Below are 14263 nucleotides of genomic sequence, written 5' to 3' on the forward strand. Positions count from 1 at the left end.
GACCCACATGCAAATGCATTACATAAAATCGCTATATAGGTTATATTTCAAACGTTTTGGTTCTCAAGAAACTACCACTACTACTTGACTAGTTAAGTTCATTTTCATCACATGTAAAATGGTGAATTAGAGCATTTGGATTTTCCAACAGTACTCTTCTTTGTCTCACACATTCAAGCACACTTATAAGCATATATTATATGTGACCTTATTTCCAGCATTATTAGTTGATGATGATCGATCATCATATCATTGATATTTTTGATACGCAACAAATTAATTAACTTACATACAGAAAACTAAAAACTAAACTTTAATATTGGATGATATAATTGAAATTGAAACAACATATGTACGAAATGATTCAAATATATATACGTATCTTGAAGCTTAATTAGTGTTAAAGAATCGTGGGAAATGAATGTCGGCGGATATATTCTATACTGATATTGATTTACCGTGAAGCAGAAGCCACAAATATTTGAAAAAGACAAAAAGTAAAATTAAAAAAAGGCAAGATTTCATAAAGCCGCTGCTGGGTTTCTAACAACACCCGCAGTACATGCCCGCATGTACTCGGTTTACCCGAAGCAGTCACAAGGTCGTACGTACCGAGTTTACCGGAAATTGCCAGTCCAATCACCTTCTTTCCCGGTTCCCTTTCCTTGAAATCGTCCACCATTTAGACCGCTCCAAACGGTTTCCCGGTTTTTCTTGTCAGCCAAGCACTTAATCGAGTGATTATGCCCATACCAATGCCATTTATGCCTCTGCCTCATATGAAATCTAATTTAATTAATTAAACTAAAGCAAATTGTGTTATGTTAATTAATCTTAATTCATTTGTTAATTAGCACAGTGTAAATACTGTTTGATTGAAAGTCTTGGTATGCATTAGCGGGCACATAGCCTCCACCACTACTGAGTCTATATATATCTTCTAAGTTTCATCTCATTTACTGCAAACCAAAATTTTCTCTCTTGTTTTGATTGCTTATATTAGCTCTCTCCATCTTCTTTAGTTCACTTTGTTGTGTCAAAGAAACCATGCCAGAAGCTCCTCAAAACTTACTCGAGAGAGCTGAACATGATGGATTAGTTTCTGATAATAACAAGAAAGCATTGCAGTTTATTGAGAGCGTTACAAGTCAAGCTGATGAAGTGCAAGATCGTGTTCTAGCCGAAATCCTTTCTTGCAGTGCCAACGTTGAGTACTTACAACGATATGGCCTTAATGGGCATGTAGACAAAGGTACTTTCAAGAAAGTGATGCCTGTTATCACTTACGAGGATCTTAAGCCATATGTTGACCGTATTGCCAATGGAGATTGTTCTCCAATTTTGTGTTCACAGCCCATTTCAGAGTTCTTGACAAGGTGAGAGCCCTTATACATACCACTTTAATTTCTTCGAAAGAAAATATCGTTTAACGAAAAAAAAAATTGTTAATATGGGGTTATTTAATTGATTTGAAGCTCTGGAACATCCGGTGGAGAAAGAAAGCTGATGCCCACAATAGAAGAGGAGCTGGAGAGGAGATCGTTGCTTTACAGCCTTTTGATGCCTGTAGTGGACCAATTTGTGCCAGGTTTGGACAAAGGGAAGGCAATGTATTTTTTGTTCATAAAATCAGAAGCTAAAACCCCAGGAGGACTTGTGGCTCGTCCGGTCTTAACCAGCTACTACAAAAGCTCACTTTTTAAGGACCGGCCTTTTGATCCATACACCAATTACACTAGCCCAAATGAAACCATTCTCTGTCCAGACTCTTACCAAAGTATGTACTCTCAGATGCTCTGTGGCCTTTGTCAAAACCTTCAAGTTCTTCGTGTTGGTGCTGTTTTTGCTTCTGGCTTCATTCGAGCCATTAGGTTCCTTGAAAAGCACTGGCCTCTTCTTTGTAACGATATTCGAAAAGGAACGATAGACCCCAAAATCACTGACCCGTCTGTGAGAGAGGCTGTGTTGAAAATTTTAAAGCCTAACACCCAGCTTGCTGATTTTATCGAGGCTGAATGTAGCAAAGAGTCATGGAAAGGGATCATAACTAGGTTATGGCCTAACACTAAGTATATTGATGTTATTGTGACAGGAACAATGTCTCAGTATATTCCAACTCTTGATTATTATAGCAATGGCCTTCCTCTTGTTTGCACAATGTATGCCTCTTCAGAGTGCTACTTTGGGCTAAACCTTAACCCTATGTGCAACCCCAGCGAAGTGTCCTATACTCTACTTCCCACCATGGCCTATTTTGAGTTCTTGCCAGTGAACAGGAAAAATGGGGAACCAAAATCGCTTAAAGAAGATCAGCAACAAGTGCTTGATCTCACTGATGTTGAATTGGGACAAGAATATGAGCTTGTGGTCACCACTTATGCCGGTAAGTTTCAACATACTTTACAGTAAAATTGTGACTTTACTAAGTAGCACAATTGTGGCTTTCAAATAATAATTCATAAGATTTATCCCTAAAAATATGTAATAGCACTTGAAAATATTTCCTAAATTTAACGTTTTTGATCATGTAGGTCTATATCGTTATCGAGTTGGAGACATACTGAAAGTGGCCGGATTCAAGAACAAGGCACCTCAATTCAACTTTGTGTGCCGAAAAAATGTTGCGTTGAGCATTGATTCTGATAAAACAGATGAAGTTGAGCTACAAAATGCAGTGAAGAATGCCGCTAACCATCTTTCGCCGTTTGATGCATCTCTCATAGAATACACAAGCTATGCGGACACATCAACCATCCCTGGCCGCTATGTGCTCTTTTGGGAAATTAGCCAAAGTGGTGCAACTCAAATTCCTCCTTCAGTCTTCGAGGATTGTTGCCTTTCCATTGAAGAATCACTCAACAGTGTTTATCGCCAAGGCAGGGTTTCCGATAAGTCAATTGGCCCTCTAGAGATCAAGCTCGTGGAGAGTGGGACATTTGACAAGCTCATGGACTATGCTCTTAGTCAAGGTGCATCAATAAATCAGTACAAGACACCACGGTGTGTGAAATATGCTCCCATAATTGAGCTTCTGAACTCAAAGGTTGTGTCGAATTACTTCAGTCCTAAATGCCCGAAATGGGTTCCTGGTCAAAAGCAATGGTGCACTGAGATCACTAAATAAAGAGAGTCGGAGCCTTTTTATCTGTTGTGCGTGTTAGGGTTTCTGTAAAACTACTGGAAATTGAACAGGAAACTGTGGTGTGATAAACTAAATAATAGTTTAATCCTTCTTTTGTTCCTCTCAATGTTGTTTAATCTCTCACATAAAAACAGTTTTTGTCCCAGTAATATCTTCTTCTACTTGTCCATCATTTTTTTCCCTGTTCATGGTACTAAAAATCGAGAAATTTAGCTCCTTCTCGCTGCTTCATTTTTTTCAAGGGTTCCAGTGAAGCGATGTGGATTCTTCCACATTTGAATGCCTTGATCGATACGAAAAAGATGCGCTCAAGCACCCAACCTAGACCATACAAGGGGCTTGGGCTCGAAAGCCGGCCTAAGTCAACAAGCACCTCTCTTAGTAAGGTTGAACTAATGTGACATTAGAAAATTTGATTTCACATGAACTCTAAACCGTGAGAACTGAATGCATGTATATGATTTTAAACCTTAACCATTTTAGTACCTAATCAATTTTGTTCCTTTGATATTCTAAATTCTATTTGACACCTAACATGATCAACATCAATGAAGCAATTTGCACTTGTGGAGTATGACACAAATTAGTGAAAATAATCGTCGAAGAAAGTTGATTATCAGCCACCAAACAGGTTCAAAATGAAAGATTTGTGAGCTTGAAACGTTCAATTTTTAAAAAATTTAGCAAGTGGCTAGCTCGAGTACACTAATAAAGCATCTAAAGAAATTATCTAGTGGAAAGCAATCCTAGCGTTAGAAGAGGCCCAGGAGAAACCCATCATCTGTGACCTAACCTTCTGTCGGCGCAGAGAATCTCTGTAATTGCAGTGCCCCGTACAAAGAGTCATTTCTTGCAAGGCTTTTCCATGCTTGAGCAAAAACTTTGCTAGACTAACTTCATTTTCGCATTCTAAAAATCCATGGATCTCTACAACATTCAGGTTGTTTAAGAAGGGCTTCAAAGTTTGGCTTTGAGATTGCCAATATTGCTCTTCCTCAGAAGTGTACATGTCCCATAAGTCCCTATTCCATTGCTGAAAAAGGGAAACAGTGAAAACAACTGTTGAAATTAACACAAATCCGGTTATGTGTGAAATCTCACATTGAACAAATGAAGGGTACATTTTGGTACTTACTCGCCTTTGAATCTTGTAGTCGTTAATAATCTTGAGAATGAGGGTGTGAATTGATGGTGAGCTCCTGAACAGGCATGCTAATCCTTGTACATTATGTTTGTTAAAACCGGTGTGCAGCTCCAGAGATTTTAGATTGTTAAATGTATGAAGATTCGTAAAATAATTCCTGTTAGATAGTATCTGCGGAACATGGTTCAATACAGAGTTAACTGAATTTTAAGTCACACTTCAATGCATACAGACATATACAAAAATTAAGAATAGAATGAAATGGTTCTTTGATTGACATTGATACCTTTTGATTACCTCAACATTAAATTAAATCAATGTCATGAATCTATTATAAATTACACCTATATGTGGATCAGTTAAGAACTCTAAGAGAATAAAGAAAGTACCTCGATGCAAGGGCTTTCAAGTGTTAAAGAACGAGCATGAGAGAGACCTGATAAAAAATTTGATACACTCTGAAGTTTGGCCGAAGTTAAGTCTTCATGAAGTAAGATAAAACCTACTGAAGCCTCATGCAAAGAAGCTAAGTTCTCCAAAGAACTGCTGGCAGTAATAGCATTATATTCCCAATTCAATACCTTCAGTTTTGAGGCATCAATCTTGACCCAACTCTTATCACAATAAGCATCAAAACAACTGGCAACTCTCAATCTTTCTAGTTTTGTGCCAAAAATATCCAAGCCACACAACTGAATACAGTTATCTAGGGTTAAATCTTCTAGGGCTCGACAGCCAACCTTAAGTTGTTTCAACCCATAACAAGCATCAAGATCAAGTTTCTTTAAATGGGGAAACGATGAATCCGTAAACAAATCCAAAAGACAAGGCTGGTTGAATAAAATCACAAGGGAAAGTGACAATGTGTGTAGTGATCGAAACCCACCTGCTACTACTGATGAAGGAGGCAATCTAAATCCTCTATAACGCGATCTCAACTTGAATACACGTAAAGAATCACTCGTTATAACACACCGCGGCAGATTGAAGTAGTCATCTGTGGCAACCTCAATGTCAAGTTCTTCTACATTGTGTCGTATAGCACGACGGATCAAGCCATTGAGACACGAAAAACTCAAATGAGCACGAAAGCGAAGGACCCTTATGTAGGAATGCTTGTCACGAATGGACAACACCTGGGAAATCAAATCCATTTCTTTAAGAGATATGAAACGTGGCCTCTTTGCCCCGCTGCTTGTGTTATACTTCCCGGAAGATATGGCTAGTGGGTTGATAGTGTTGAAGTCGAGGTCAGGGAAAGAGCACCAAAGGGATCGCCATCTTTTTGATAAGGTGCAGGTTTGTGCAATGGATTTGATGGGAAGAAGGAAGAGGATGTGATGAAGAATGGCGTCAGGGAGGTCACTGATTCGGTCGATGCCATTGTCACATTGATCGTTTTCTGAAAAGTAAAGTTTCCTTCGCTTTGCAGATCTTGTTTCCATTTGGATGTTGATAATTCTTTTTTTGTGTGTTTCATTAGGTAGTGTTTGAGTTCAGTGTGTGTTGTGAGATGGTTGTTAGACTAGGGTTTGAATGTTTCAAAAGAGTGAAGTATGGCGAGAACGGGAACAGCGTCAGAGTTTGTTTGTAACTTAAAGAGCAAAATAATAGGTTCCCAATAAAACTAGAAAGCAAAATAAAAAATAATTATGTTTTGCCAACTGACACACAATCCCAGCCCTCAAATCCTGCATCAGGAATCTGAAAAGAGAGGTTCCATTAATAAATTACATTCACAGTTCCATCATCCATGCTTCTGATTGGTCTTGGGCCCTAAGTGAAAATATACAGAGAAAACAAGTTCATTATAAAAATTTGTAGACCACAACATCTTGTGTCAAGATGTTCCCATAACGGATCAAAACATGAGTTAAAAATTCCTTTAGACGGAGGAGTTATTTATGGCGCTGCATATGCCAATAAAATTTACCAATTTGTTACAACAATCAACTTAAACAATCAATTAAGTGGAGTAGTATAATAACTGCTGTGTTCAGCCTGTTTCTGTAACCGTCCAAGTGACCCACTATTGTTTGAGAAAATTGTGGTATCACAAATCATAATATTTTGATCTCTCTCGTATATGCATCAAGATACCGGGAATATTTACACATGCTCCCAGATTCTTTTTTGCTAGTTACTGTACTTACCAGTAATCTCCAAAAGAAAGAACAAACTCCATTTGCGCAATGATGAAAACTATTTGAATCTCCTACAACAATCGTCCTGTTGACAAGATTCGATAAATGCTGAGTTGCCGAATGACAGTTTACACATGCCCGCAGATTCTTTTTTTTCCTTACTGCAGTTCCAGGAGGATTACTGATGAGCCCATAAGCAACCGCTATCCGCTCACTATGATTGCAAATTTTGTCTCCGCAGTTTCTTCATAATTCACATCATGTAGTACAGATTCCATATGGGGGACAAATCCAGCTTCCTTTTTCTGTCTAATGCGTCAACGTCCAAATGCTTGAAGCTTTTCATTGATCTCGATCCGGCTATACCCCAGGTCTTTTGTCAGTCTTTTCTCCCTCATCAATACCCCGTATCTTTGCAATACAATCCCACAAGCTAGCGAAAGCATAGAGATTTGACAGCTGAAGATAACCCCTATATTGTGTGGGTCCAATGAGAACAGACGGTCTGCAGCATATTCTCCCACTGCTGCATGGGGATCTTCCAAGCACTCAGAAGTGCGCGCCTCACAGATAACCGTGGTTCAATGGCATGTTCATAATAAATTTAAATGCATGGTTCGAATAGCCTGCACGAGCAAGAAGATCAACAACACGAGCATAATGCTGGTGGCGGGCTCAACTCCATGCTTTCTTATGTGGTGAAACAGTACCCATCCCTCTTCTCCAAGACCTGAATGATTGCACGCAGCAAGAACAAAGGTAGCATCGATCGGCTGAACACTAGCTTGTTTCATTGCTTGATAAAGAGTAATTGCTTCTGGTCCCGACCATGCAATCCATATCCCACAATCATGGCACTCCGCATGACAACATCTTTATCAAGTGTTCTATCGAAAAACATTGGAGCCAAATCTACACTTCCACATTTTGCATACATATCGATGAGGACCGTGTTAACAATAACATTATTTCTATATTCACTTTTGCCAATATAATAATCCATCCACTTAGCTAACGCAAGAGATCAACTTGTTCTCAAGTTAAGATAGCTGACAGTTGTAGAATCTGTTCCAATATTATTTAGAGATCATCTCACGGAATAGCTTCACAGCTTCCTCAGCATAACCATTCTTTGCATAACCAGAAATCATCGCATTCCGCAACGTCACATTTGGTTGATATCTACATCTGATCAAACAATGATCTCGCAACCATCACTTGCCCAAATTTTGCTTACACGGCTGTAAGTGAAATAAGCAAATCAGATTCAAGTTCAAGGCCCAACTTAATCATGAAACCATGAACAATTTTTCCTTGTTCCAAAAACTCCAAATCACAAGAGCAATCCAGTGCGGTTCCATATTCGTTTTCCTCATTTGACAATAAACCGTCAAAGCTGCCAAAGGCTGACCATTCTGTGCGTGACCAGAGATGATATAAGTCCAGGAAAACAATTGTTCTATCAAACAACCCATCAAAGAGATAACAGACTAAAAACCCGAGACTAAATATCTGACCATGTACTCGCGGACCCATCAAGAGCGAAGGCAAGGCCACGCAAGCTTTGAGCACAAGAGGAGGAGTACAGCCATTGGGGGCCACCCAAGCCACTTGCATTCTTGAATATGCTTCCAGCGCTTCAACAAACAAATTGTGTCTCGAATAACATATAATAACGGCATTCCACAAAAACACGTCCGGTCAGGAAATTCATCGAACATCTTCTTTGCAGAGCTAATTTCTCACTGAGTTAATCAAGAACCGGCTCTCCTGCAATCTGGAGACTAGCAAAAGGGCATGGATTTGACCCAAGTGCCTTTTGTGGGAGGAATTATCGATAAGAGCACCGTAGAAAGAATGAGGGTCGAAGCTATGGAGGTGGAAATTGTCATCGTCTGCGCACACAGGCGATGAGGAGGAAGAATAGGAGAACTGTTTGAGAAAGATGAACAGGAACGCGGGAAATTCAAATGTGGGTACCGTTGCGGAATCCAACGGTAAGATTTTTGCGGGAAGAGGATAGAGAGGAGAGAAATACATTTCTCTTTTTTTTTTTTTTTTTTTGATAAGGAGGAAAGAAATACTTATTAGAGCATGCGGCGTCTGCATCGCCAGCATGCATCTGTGAGCAGTTTTAAGGTGGCTTTTGTTATGAATTTTGAGATTTTGACCGCATGTTATAAAATTAGAACCTGTTTTTCTTGATGTCCTTCTTAAAATGAAGTAGTTTTAGAAGTTTATTAATTTTTTCGTCTGAATTCAGCATTTATTAAGAATTTCTCCAAGTTCATTAAATTTTTAATTTTCTAGCTTTATTTCAATGCAATAAATGTTATTAAATTTAGACTAAAAATTACTATAAATTTTGCGGAACAAAGGTATTATTCATTTATGTGGGCTTGAAGCATATTGCTAGTTCAATCAAATAAGATTTTCAATTCTAGCAAATGGAACAGGGATTCAAATATGTATGTTGATTTAAATTGGATTCAACTCTCATAATCTATTTATTAATTGGTAATTGAAATGGGCTGAAATTAAAAGAATGAATTGAAATAAAAACAAAAAATACAAATAAGAAAAATGGACTGAAATAAAAAAAATATATGAATCAGAATGAATTATTTATTTGAACTATATAAATCAGAGTTAGAATAATTATATTTCTATTAATCGTTTAAGTTATTAAAATGTCCTAAGTTAATTATTGTCATTTTTGTTATTAGGTATTTCAACAATTGCGATTATTATTGTTCAAAAAAATATTATTAATAATATCAAAACAACAACAATAATAGTATAATAAAGAAAATAATAATAATAATGAATTTAGAAAAAAAAAAAATAAGGGGAAACAACGGTGTCAATATTGTTATTATCATTATTATAAATTTATAATACAAGCGGATGACTTCTTTTATACGAAACGATATCGTGTGCTCTGAAGCGGAAAGATAGAAAAAAGGAAAGCTGGAGATTTTTCGGTTCGATCTGCAAAAACGCAAAGAATGGAGAGACACGTAGAGGCTCTGCTTCGAAAGATATCGTACGGAGCAATAACAATAGCAACGTTCACGCTTGTAATGCTGATGCTACAAACCCCAGAAACCTGCATTTTAGAAAACTCACCTAAATCGACAAAATTCCCCAAATCCTCCTGCGACTCATCGCACCGCCAACACCTCCCACTCGAGAAGAAAAGCCACCGCCTCTGGTCCTCAAAATCCTGGAAGCAACAAGTCACCTCTTACGCGCATTTTTTCAAACACCTTCAGGGCAAAAGCCTCCTCTTTAATCACTCCAAAGTCCTCTGCGTATCCGCCGGTGCCGGCCACGAGGTCATGGCGTTCAACAGCATCGGCGTCGCTGACGTCACAGGAGTGGAGCTGATGGATTCCTTGCCGTTGGTTAGCCGGGCGGACCCGCACAACTTACCCTTTTTCGACGAGGCTTTTGACGTGGCGTTCACGGCGCATTTGGCGGAGGCGTTGTTTCCCTCCAGGTTTGTCGGAGAGATGGAGCGGACGGTGAAGATTGGTGGGGTTTGTATGGTTCTTATGGAGGAGTGTGCGGGTCGGGAGATCAAGCAGATTGTGGAATTGTTTAGGACTTCGAGGTTTGTTGATGCTGCTAATGTTACCGTTAACGGGTCTAATATGACAAGGATTTTAATGAGAAGAACTAGATTGCCTGTTTGATGGGTTCGATTTCATTTTTTGTTTGTTGTAAATTTGATTGATTAATTTGGGTGCGGGGAAAGTGAATTCTTAGACATGTATTTGAGGAATGAATTGCCTGTGAATTATGGATTTTGAGATTGAGTTCCTTGTTCCTTGTGAATCCAGCATTGACGGCCTTGTATTGGTTTCTAGGTTCTGTCCAGTAGTATAATTTGCTTTTCTTGCTGTTTTCTGTGTTACTTTCTAGTTATAGAAGTGAAACCTTAATTTTCTGCATTATATGTCAGCAGATGTTTATATCATATTCATAATACTGTAATTGAATCAGTTAAATTCACATACATGGAGTATTTTATTCTAACCATTTTAGTGATTTGGTAATTTAGTTCTGCGTTTACCAAAGACTTTTTAGGCTGTGATATGTTACATGGGCTGTCATCAACTGCCTTTTTATGCTGTTTGCTGAATTTTGTCAGTAAAGTTTTACAGAGGCAGTGAGATGACCATCTTCATCGAGGATGAAATTCCTTTCTTGAGTGGAGCAAGTGGTTCTTAGTTACTAATGATCAAGTAAGTAAATTCAGTAATTCTGCAATGGCTGTCAGCTTTTCTTCTGGAAGCCGGTCAGGAGTGGTCACCAGTTACGTAGAATTATTTTACCTTCTATCTGTTGTTCTTTGGTCAAGCATTTGATATCATAATGTGACAGTATTCATTTTTTCCGTCATTACCAGACTTGCAATTCAATGGCCAGAATTTCCTGACTGCCATTTAGTATGATCTGTAATTTTAGGATTCGCAATGTTCAATTCATGAGCTAGTTATAATGGGATCATCATCCTTTTGAATGGCTTTGTTTTCTTAGATTTGTAGGTTGTTTACTTGAAGACATTATTTCTCGCAACATTGCAGTTCATATTCTAGGTTCGGCATTATGTGGTTGTGTGCAAATAATGAAGATGACTGGGGGAGATATGTAAAAATTAAGGGATCCGTTTTGAAAGAAGTAAGATCCTGGAGGTACATGCATTTACTACCACACAGGAAAGTCGCACATGACCTTGTCCATTTCTTCAGTTATCATTTCAGAAATCCTTGAATTCGGTTGAAGTGTGGTAGTTTTGCTTTTTATTCCCATTACCTGTAGATACTTATTTCTTCATTGATTTGAGCATTGAAGTCTATTGATAATTTACATTTTGAATGCATGTATTTTATATATTATTGGCCATGTGTCTTCCTTTATGATTTTATCATCCCTATCAATCGATCATGCAAATGATGTGATTCTGGTACTTAACCACTTGAAGCTCGTGCCATGTTGTTCACCATTACGTTTTATACTTGTACCGTGAGTTTCTGTGTTATATTCGAAACATAGAAACCATATATGACTTATTTTCAGTTGCTCATCTTCGGAGCTTATGGATATTTTCTTCCTTTTTATTTTTTCTTTTCGTTTATATGCATTCTTTTTGGTTCCAGATGTGGGAATAGCACAACAAAGATGACAGTTCTTTTTTTAACAGAGACAATGTGAATGCTGCAGTGGCTCTGCATTCGGAGGGTTAAACCTGATGAGGGCATCTAGGCGCATTTCCTGAAGGACACAGAAATAGTAATAGTGGTAGTTATTCTTAGTTAGGAATGTCATAGAGGTTAAAAACACACTTCACACACACATAGTTAGCTCCAGCATAGAGCCACGGGTGCCAATTCTGTGCCATAAGTAATGACATTCCATCATTCTGGCCTGGGCTACTGAGTGGCAAATCCTGCACCATTACCTCAAACTTCAAAGGATTGTATACACTATATTACAAACAAAGCTGAATGGTTAATACACTTGAGGGTTACACGTGCCAAAGCCTTTACCATTAAAACAAATTAATAGCAACTGAAATAGTCCTGGAGCACAGAAGAATTAACTGGCTAAACTGAAAACTTGTAAACACTGCTAAGCATCAGTATTGGACAATACTCTATAGCTAATGTTAAATCATGCCAATTTTGATGTTGTCAGGAAGTCCTACTATCTCGAAAAGCTTGAGAAATTCCATGAATCACAAACTGCTTGGACGATAATATTTCAGGGGCAAAAATATGCACTCCATTGATGTCAAATCCTTGGATAAAATCAGCACCTCCACTGATCACGAGATATTGATTGGGTACTAACGTCTTTAGTAATGTTTTACCGGGTAAAGAAGCCAGTTCTTTATACGTAAATCTTTGAGGCAATATATGGAGCCTCACGATTCTGTCAAGCAAGGGAGAAGAAGATGCTACAACTGCAAAGTCTGCTGGGGCAAAGATTGTGGTCAAGTTCAGGTTGATGTTATCTTCAAGAATCTGATCGATAACAGAATGCAAGCCGATAGCAAAAGAAACAAAACCATTTGAGCTCAGCAAACGGATAATTTTGGTCCACTCATTGACCATGTTCTTGGATTCAGTGATATCAGAAACTAGAGTACTCGAAAAGGAATCACATATTTGTGATTGAATGTAATCCCAACCTGGGTGAATATTTTGAGGATCCAAAGATGAAAATGGCTCAAGAACCCCATGAATTGACAAGGATCCTTCAAGAAATATATCAGGTCGAGACACCAACACATTGTTGATCTCTATCAATCTTTCTTTTACAACGATCTTGGTTATGGCGACTTTCTTTTGATGAAGAAAGGTAGGCAAGCAACTACCCTGAGGCTTCATTAAGAGATCATTCATGGAAAGCTTAAGAGGAGAGGTATGGTATTGAAGAAGCTTTTTAAAGAGCCAAGGAGGGAGAGAAGTGTTGGAGATGGCAGAATCTTGGATGGCAAAGATTGTTGAGTTATGAGAAGAAAGAAAGATTTCAGGGGAGACTTGAAGGAGAGTGGCAATGATGTTGAAGCCTGATCTTCTTAAGGCTTTAGAAGCGTTTGAAAAGAGTTGATAGTTGACGGGTTTCGTTGAAGGACTGCCGTTGTCTTTTGGGATTGCATGCAGTGACATGGAGATTGCCATGCAGGCCAAGACTACTGAGATGGTGAAGAAGGCTAATGCCCGCCAACATTCTGAACAAGAAGAAGCCATTTCGGTGCAGTGAAGAGAATTTAGTTTCAGAGCAAGATTCGTAAGATTTAATTGTTTTTGTGGTTTGTATTTGTTTCTTGGGAGGAAACAGAACAGGAAAAGGAAAAGTGGAAAGTACCCATTGAGACTCGAGAAAATGAAAGCCACGCTGCTTACAAGCAAGAATAAATTCGGTAGAGGTTAGGCTTCAACTTATGGGCCTGCTCTTTTGCCCGCATGACAAATTAGGCCCAATCTCATTTCATTACTCGTTAGTGTTAATATATGTTAAATTTGTTTCATTGGGTAGAATATTGTCGAAGCCAGTCAATTACAGATACTATTTTGAGATACCCAGCTACGTTACATACCCAAAACCTTTTCAACTGTGGAAAAACTGTCATTACACATATAACAATTGCTGAATTATATGAATTAAGTGTGAACTGTGAAGTCATCATGACTGTGACTTTGCAAAAAGGCACATGACCATTGAATCTCTGGACTAAAGACTAGAACAGAAGGGATCTATATTTTAATACAGAATTGGAATTTTAAAATACGAAGCTGGTTCCTGATTGCCCCTTTTTGACTTCTATATCACAGGCATAGCTCATAAATCATAATATGAATGCCAAATGAGAGACCTACTTTGGCTCTTAGTCATTCAAGTCCCACCAATGGCTCAGCTTGAATCTGGGTGTTCTCACACGTTTTTGGAAGACCGACTGAAAAGTGATGCCAAATACGCCTAAACTTCATAAGAAATCAAGCAGCAAAATCACAGGAAAATTACCATGGAAATGGACCAAATGGTGATAAGAAAAACTAATAGTTGGGAGTTGAAAAAGTACCCCGACCCTCCGCCAAATTGGGTTAATATGGAAAAGTAATTAACTTAAATTAACTTTATGAAGAATCAGAATTCAGAAGATATAATTAGAGCGATCTCTTACTAGATTTTTACATTAACTTGAAAGCTCACCCAATGAAGAAAGAAAATGAAACAGAGCAAAGAAGGAAGAGTTAAAACAATAAAGAAATTTCAATCTAATATTCACACAAGATATCAAACAATACAGTGTATATCCTC

General features: G+C 38.2%; 5 protein-coding genes across 16 annotated transcripts; 2 read left to right on the forward strand and 3 right to left on the reverse strand.

Annotated features, from left to right (window-relative positions):
- The first annotated feature begins 927 nt into the window (after positions 1 to 927).
- LOC102619770 (indole-3-acetic acid-amido synthetase GH3.6-like) lies at positions 928 to 3311 on the forward strand. Its single transcript, XM_006469719.3, has 3 exons — positions 928 to 1376; positions 1476 to 2383; positions 2532 to 3311. Exons 1-3 carry the CDS (start codon positions 1048 to 1050, stop codon positions 3122 to 3124), a joined length of 1830 nt encoding a protein of 609 aa, XP_006469782.1. The 5' UTR covers positions 928 to 1047; the 3' UTR covers positions 3125 to 3311.
- Positions 3312 to 3872: 561 nt separating this feature from the next.
- On the reverse strand, positions 3873 to 8692 carry LOC102619459 (putative F-box/FBD/LRR-repeat protein At4g03220). Its single transcript, XM_052434935.1, has 4 exons — positions 7948 to 8692; positions 4676 to 7845; positions 4278 to 4457; positions 3873 to 4175 (listed from the first exon to the last, which is right to left on the reverse strand). Exons 2-4 carry the CDS (start codon positions 5729 to 5731, stop codon positions 3873 to 3875), a joined length of 1539 nt encoding a protein of 512 aa, XP_052290895.1. The 5' UTR covers positions 5732 to 7845; positions 7948 to 8692.
- On the reverse strand, positions 7221 to 8047 carry LOC127900307 (pentatricopeptide repeat-containing protein At3g12770-like). Its single transcript, XM_052434936.1, has 3 exons — positions 7668 to 8047; positions 7527 to 7618; positions 7221 to 7441 (listed from the first exon to the last, which is right to left on the reverse strand). The coding sequence occupies exons 1-3, from the start codon at positions 8045 to 8047 to the stop codon at positions 7221 to 7223; spliced, it is 693 nt and encodes a 230-aa protein (XP_052290896.1).
- A 643-nt stretch (positions 8693 to 9335) lies between the features above and the next one.
- Positions 9336 to 11977, forward strand: LOC102627610 (uncharacterized). Of its 12 annotated transcripts, none has more exons than XM_025095627.2 (3): positions 9336 to 10046; positions 10600 to 10680; positions 10976 to 11977. In XM_025095627.2, exons 1-2 carry the CDS (start codon positions 9439 to 9441, stop codon positions 10664 to 10666), a joined length of 675 nt encoding a protein of 224 aa, XP_024951395.1. In that variant the 5' UTR covers positions 9336 to 9438; the 3' UTR covers positions 10667 to 10680; positions 10976 to 11977. The 12 variants fall into 12 exon arrangements, 6 of the variants coding, with proteins under 6 accessions (XP_024951395.1, XP_052291409.1, XP_052291410.1 ...); XM_052435449.1 differs by having other exon boundaries at positions 11596 to 11977; XM_052435450.1 differs by having other exon boundaries at positions 11640 to 11977.
- A 152-nt stretch (positions 11978 to 12129) lies between these two features.
- On the reverse strand, positions 12130 to 13191 carry LOC102619173 (fasciclin-like arabinogalactan protein 21). Its single transcript, XM_006469717.4, has one exon. It carries the CDS (start codon positions 13189 to 13191, stop codon positions 12130 to 12132), a length of 1062 nt encoding a protein of 353 aa, XP_006469780.1.
- Positions 13192 to 14263: the final 1072 nt, after the last annotated feature.

The sequence above is a fragment of the Citrus sinensis genome, chromosome 2, assembly GCF_022201045.2.
Source record: "Citrus sinensis cultivar Valencia sweet orange chromosome 2, DVS_A1.0, whole genome shotgun sequence".
Taxonomy (NCBI): Eukaryota; Viridiplantae; Streptophyta; class Magnoliopsida; order Sapindales; family Rutaceae; genus Citrus; species Citrus sinensis.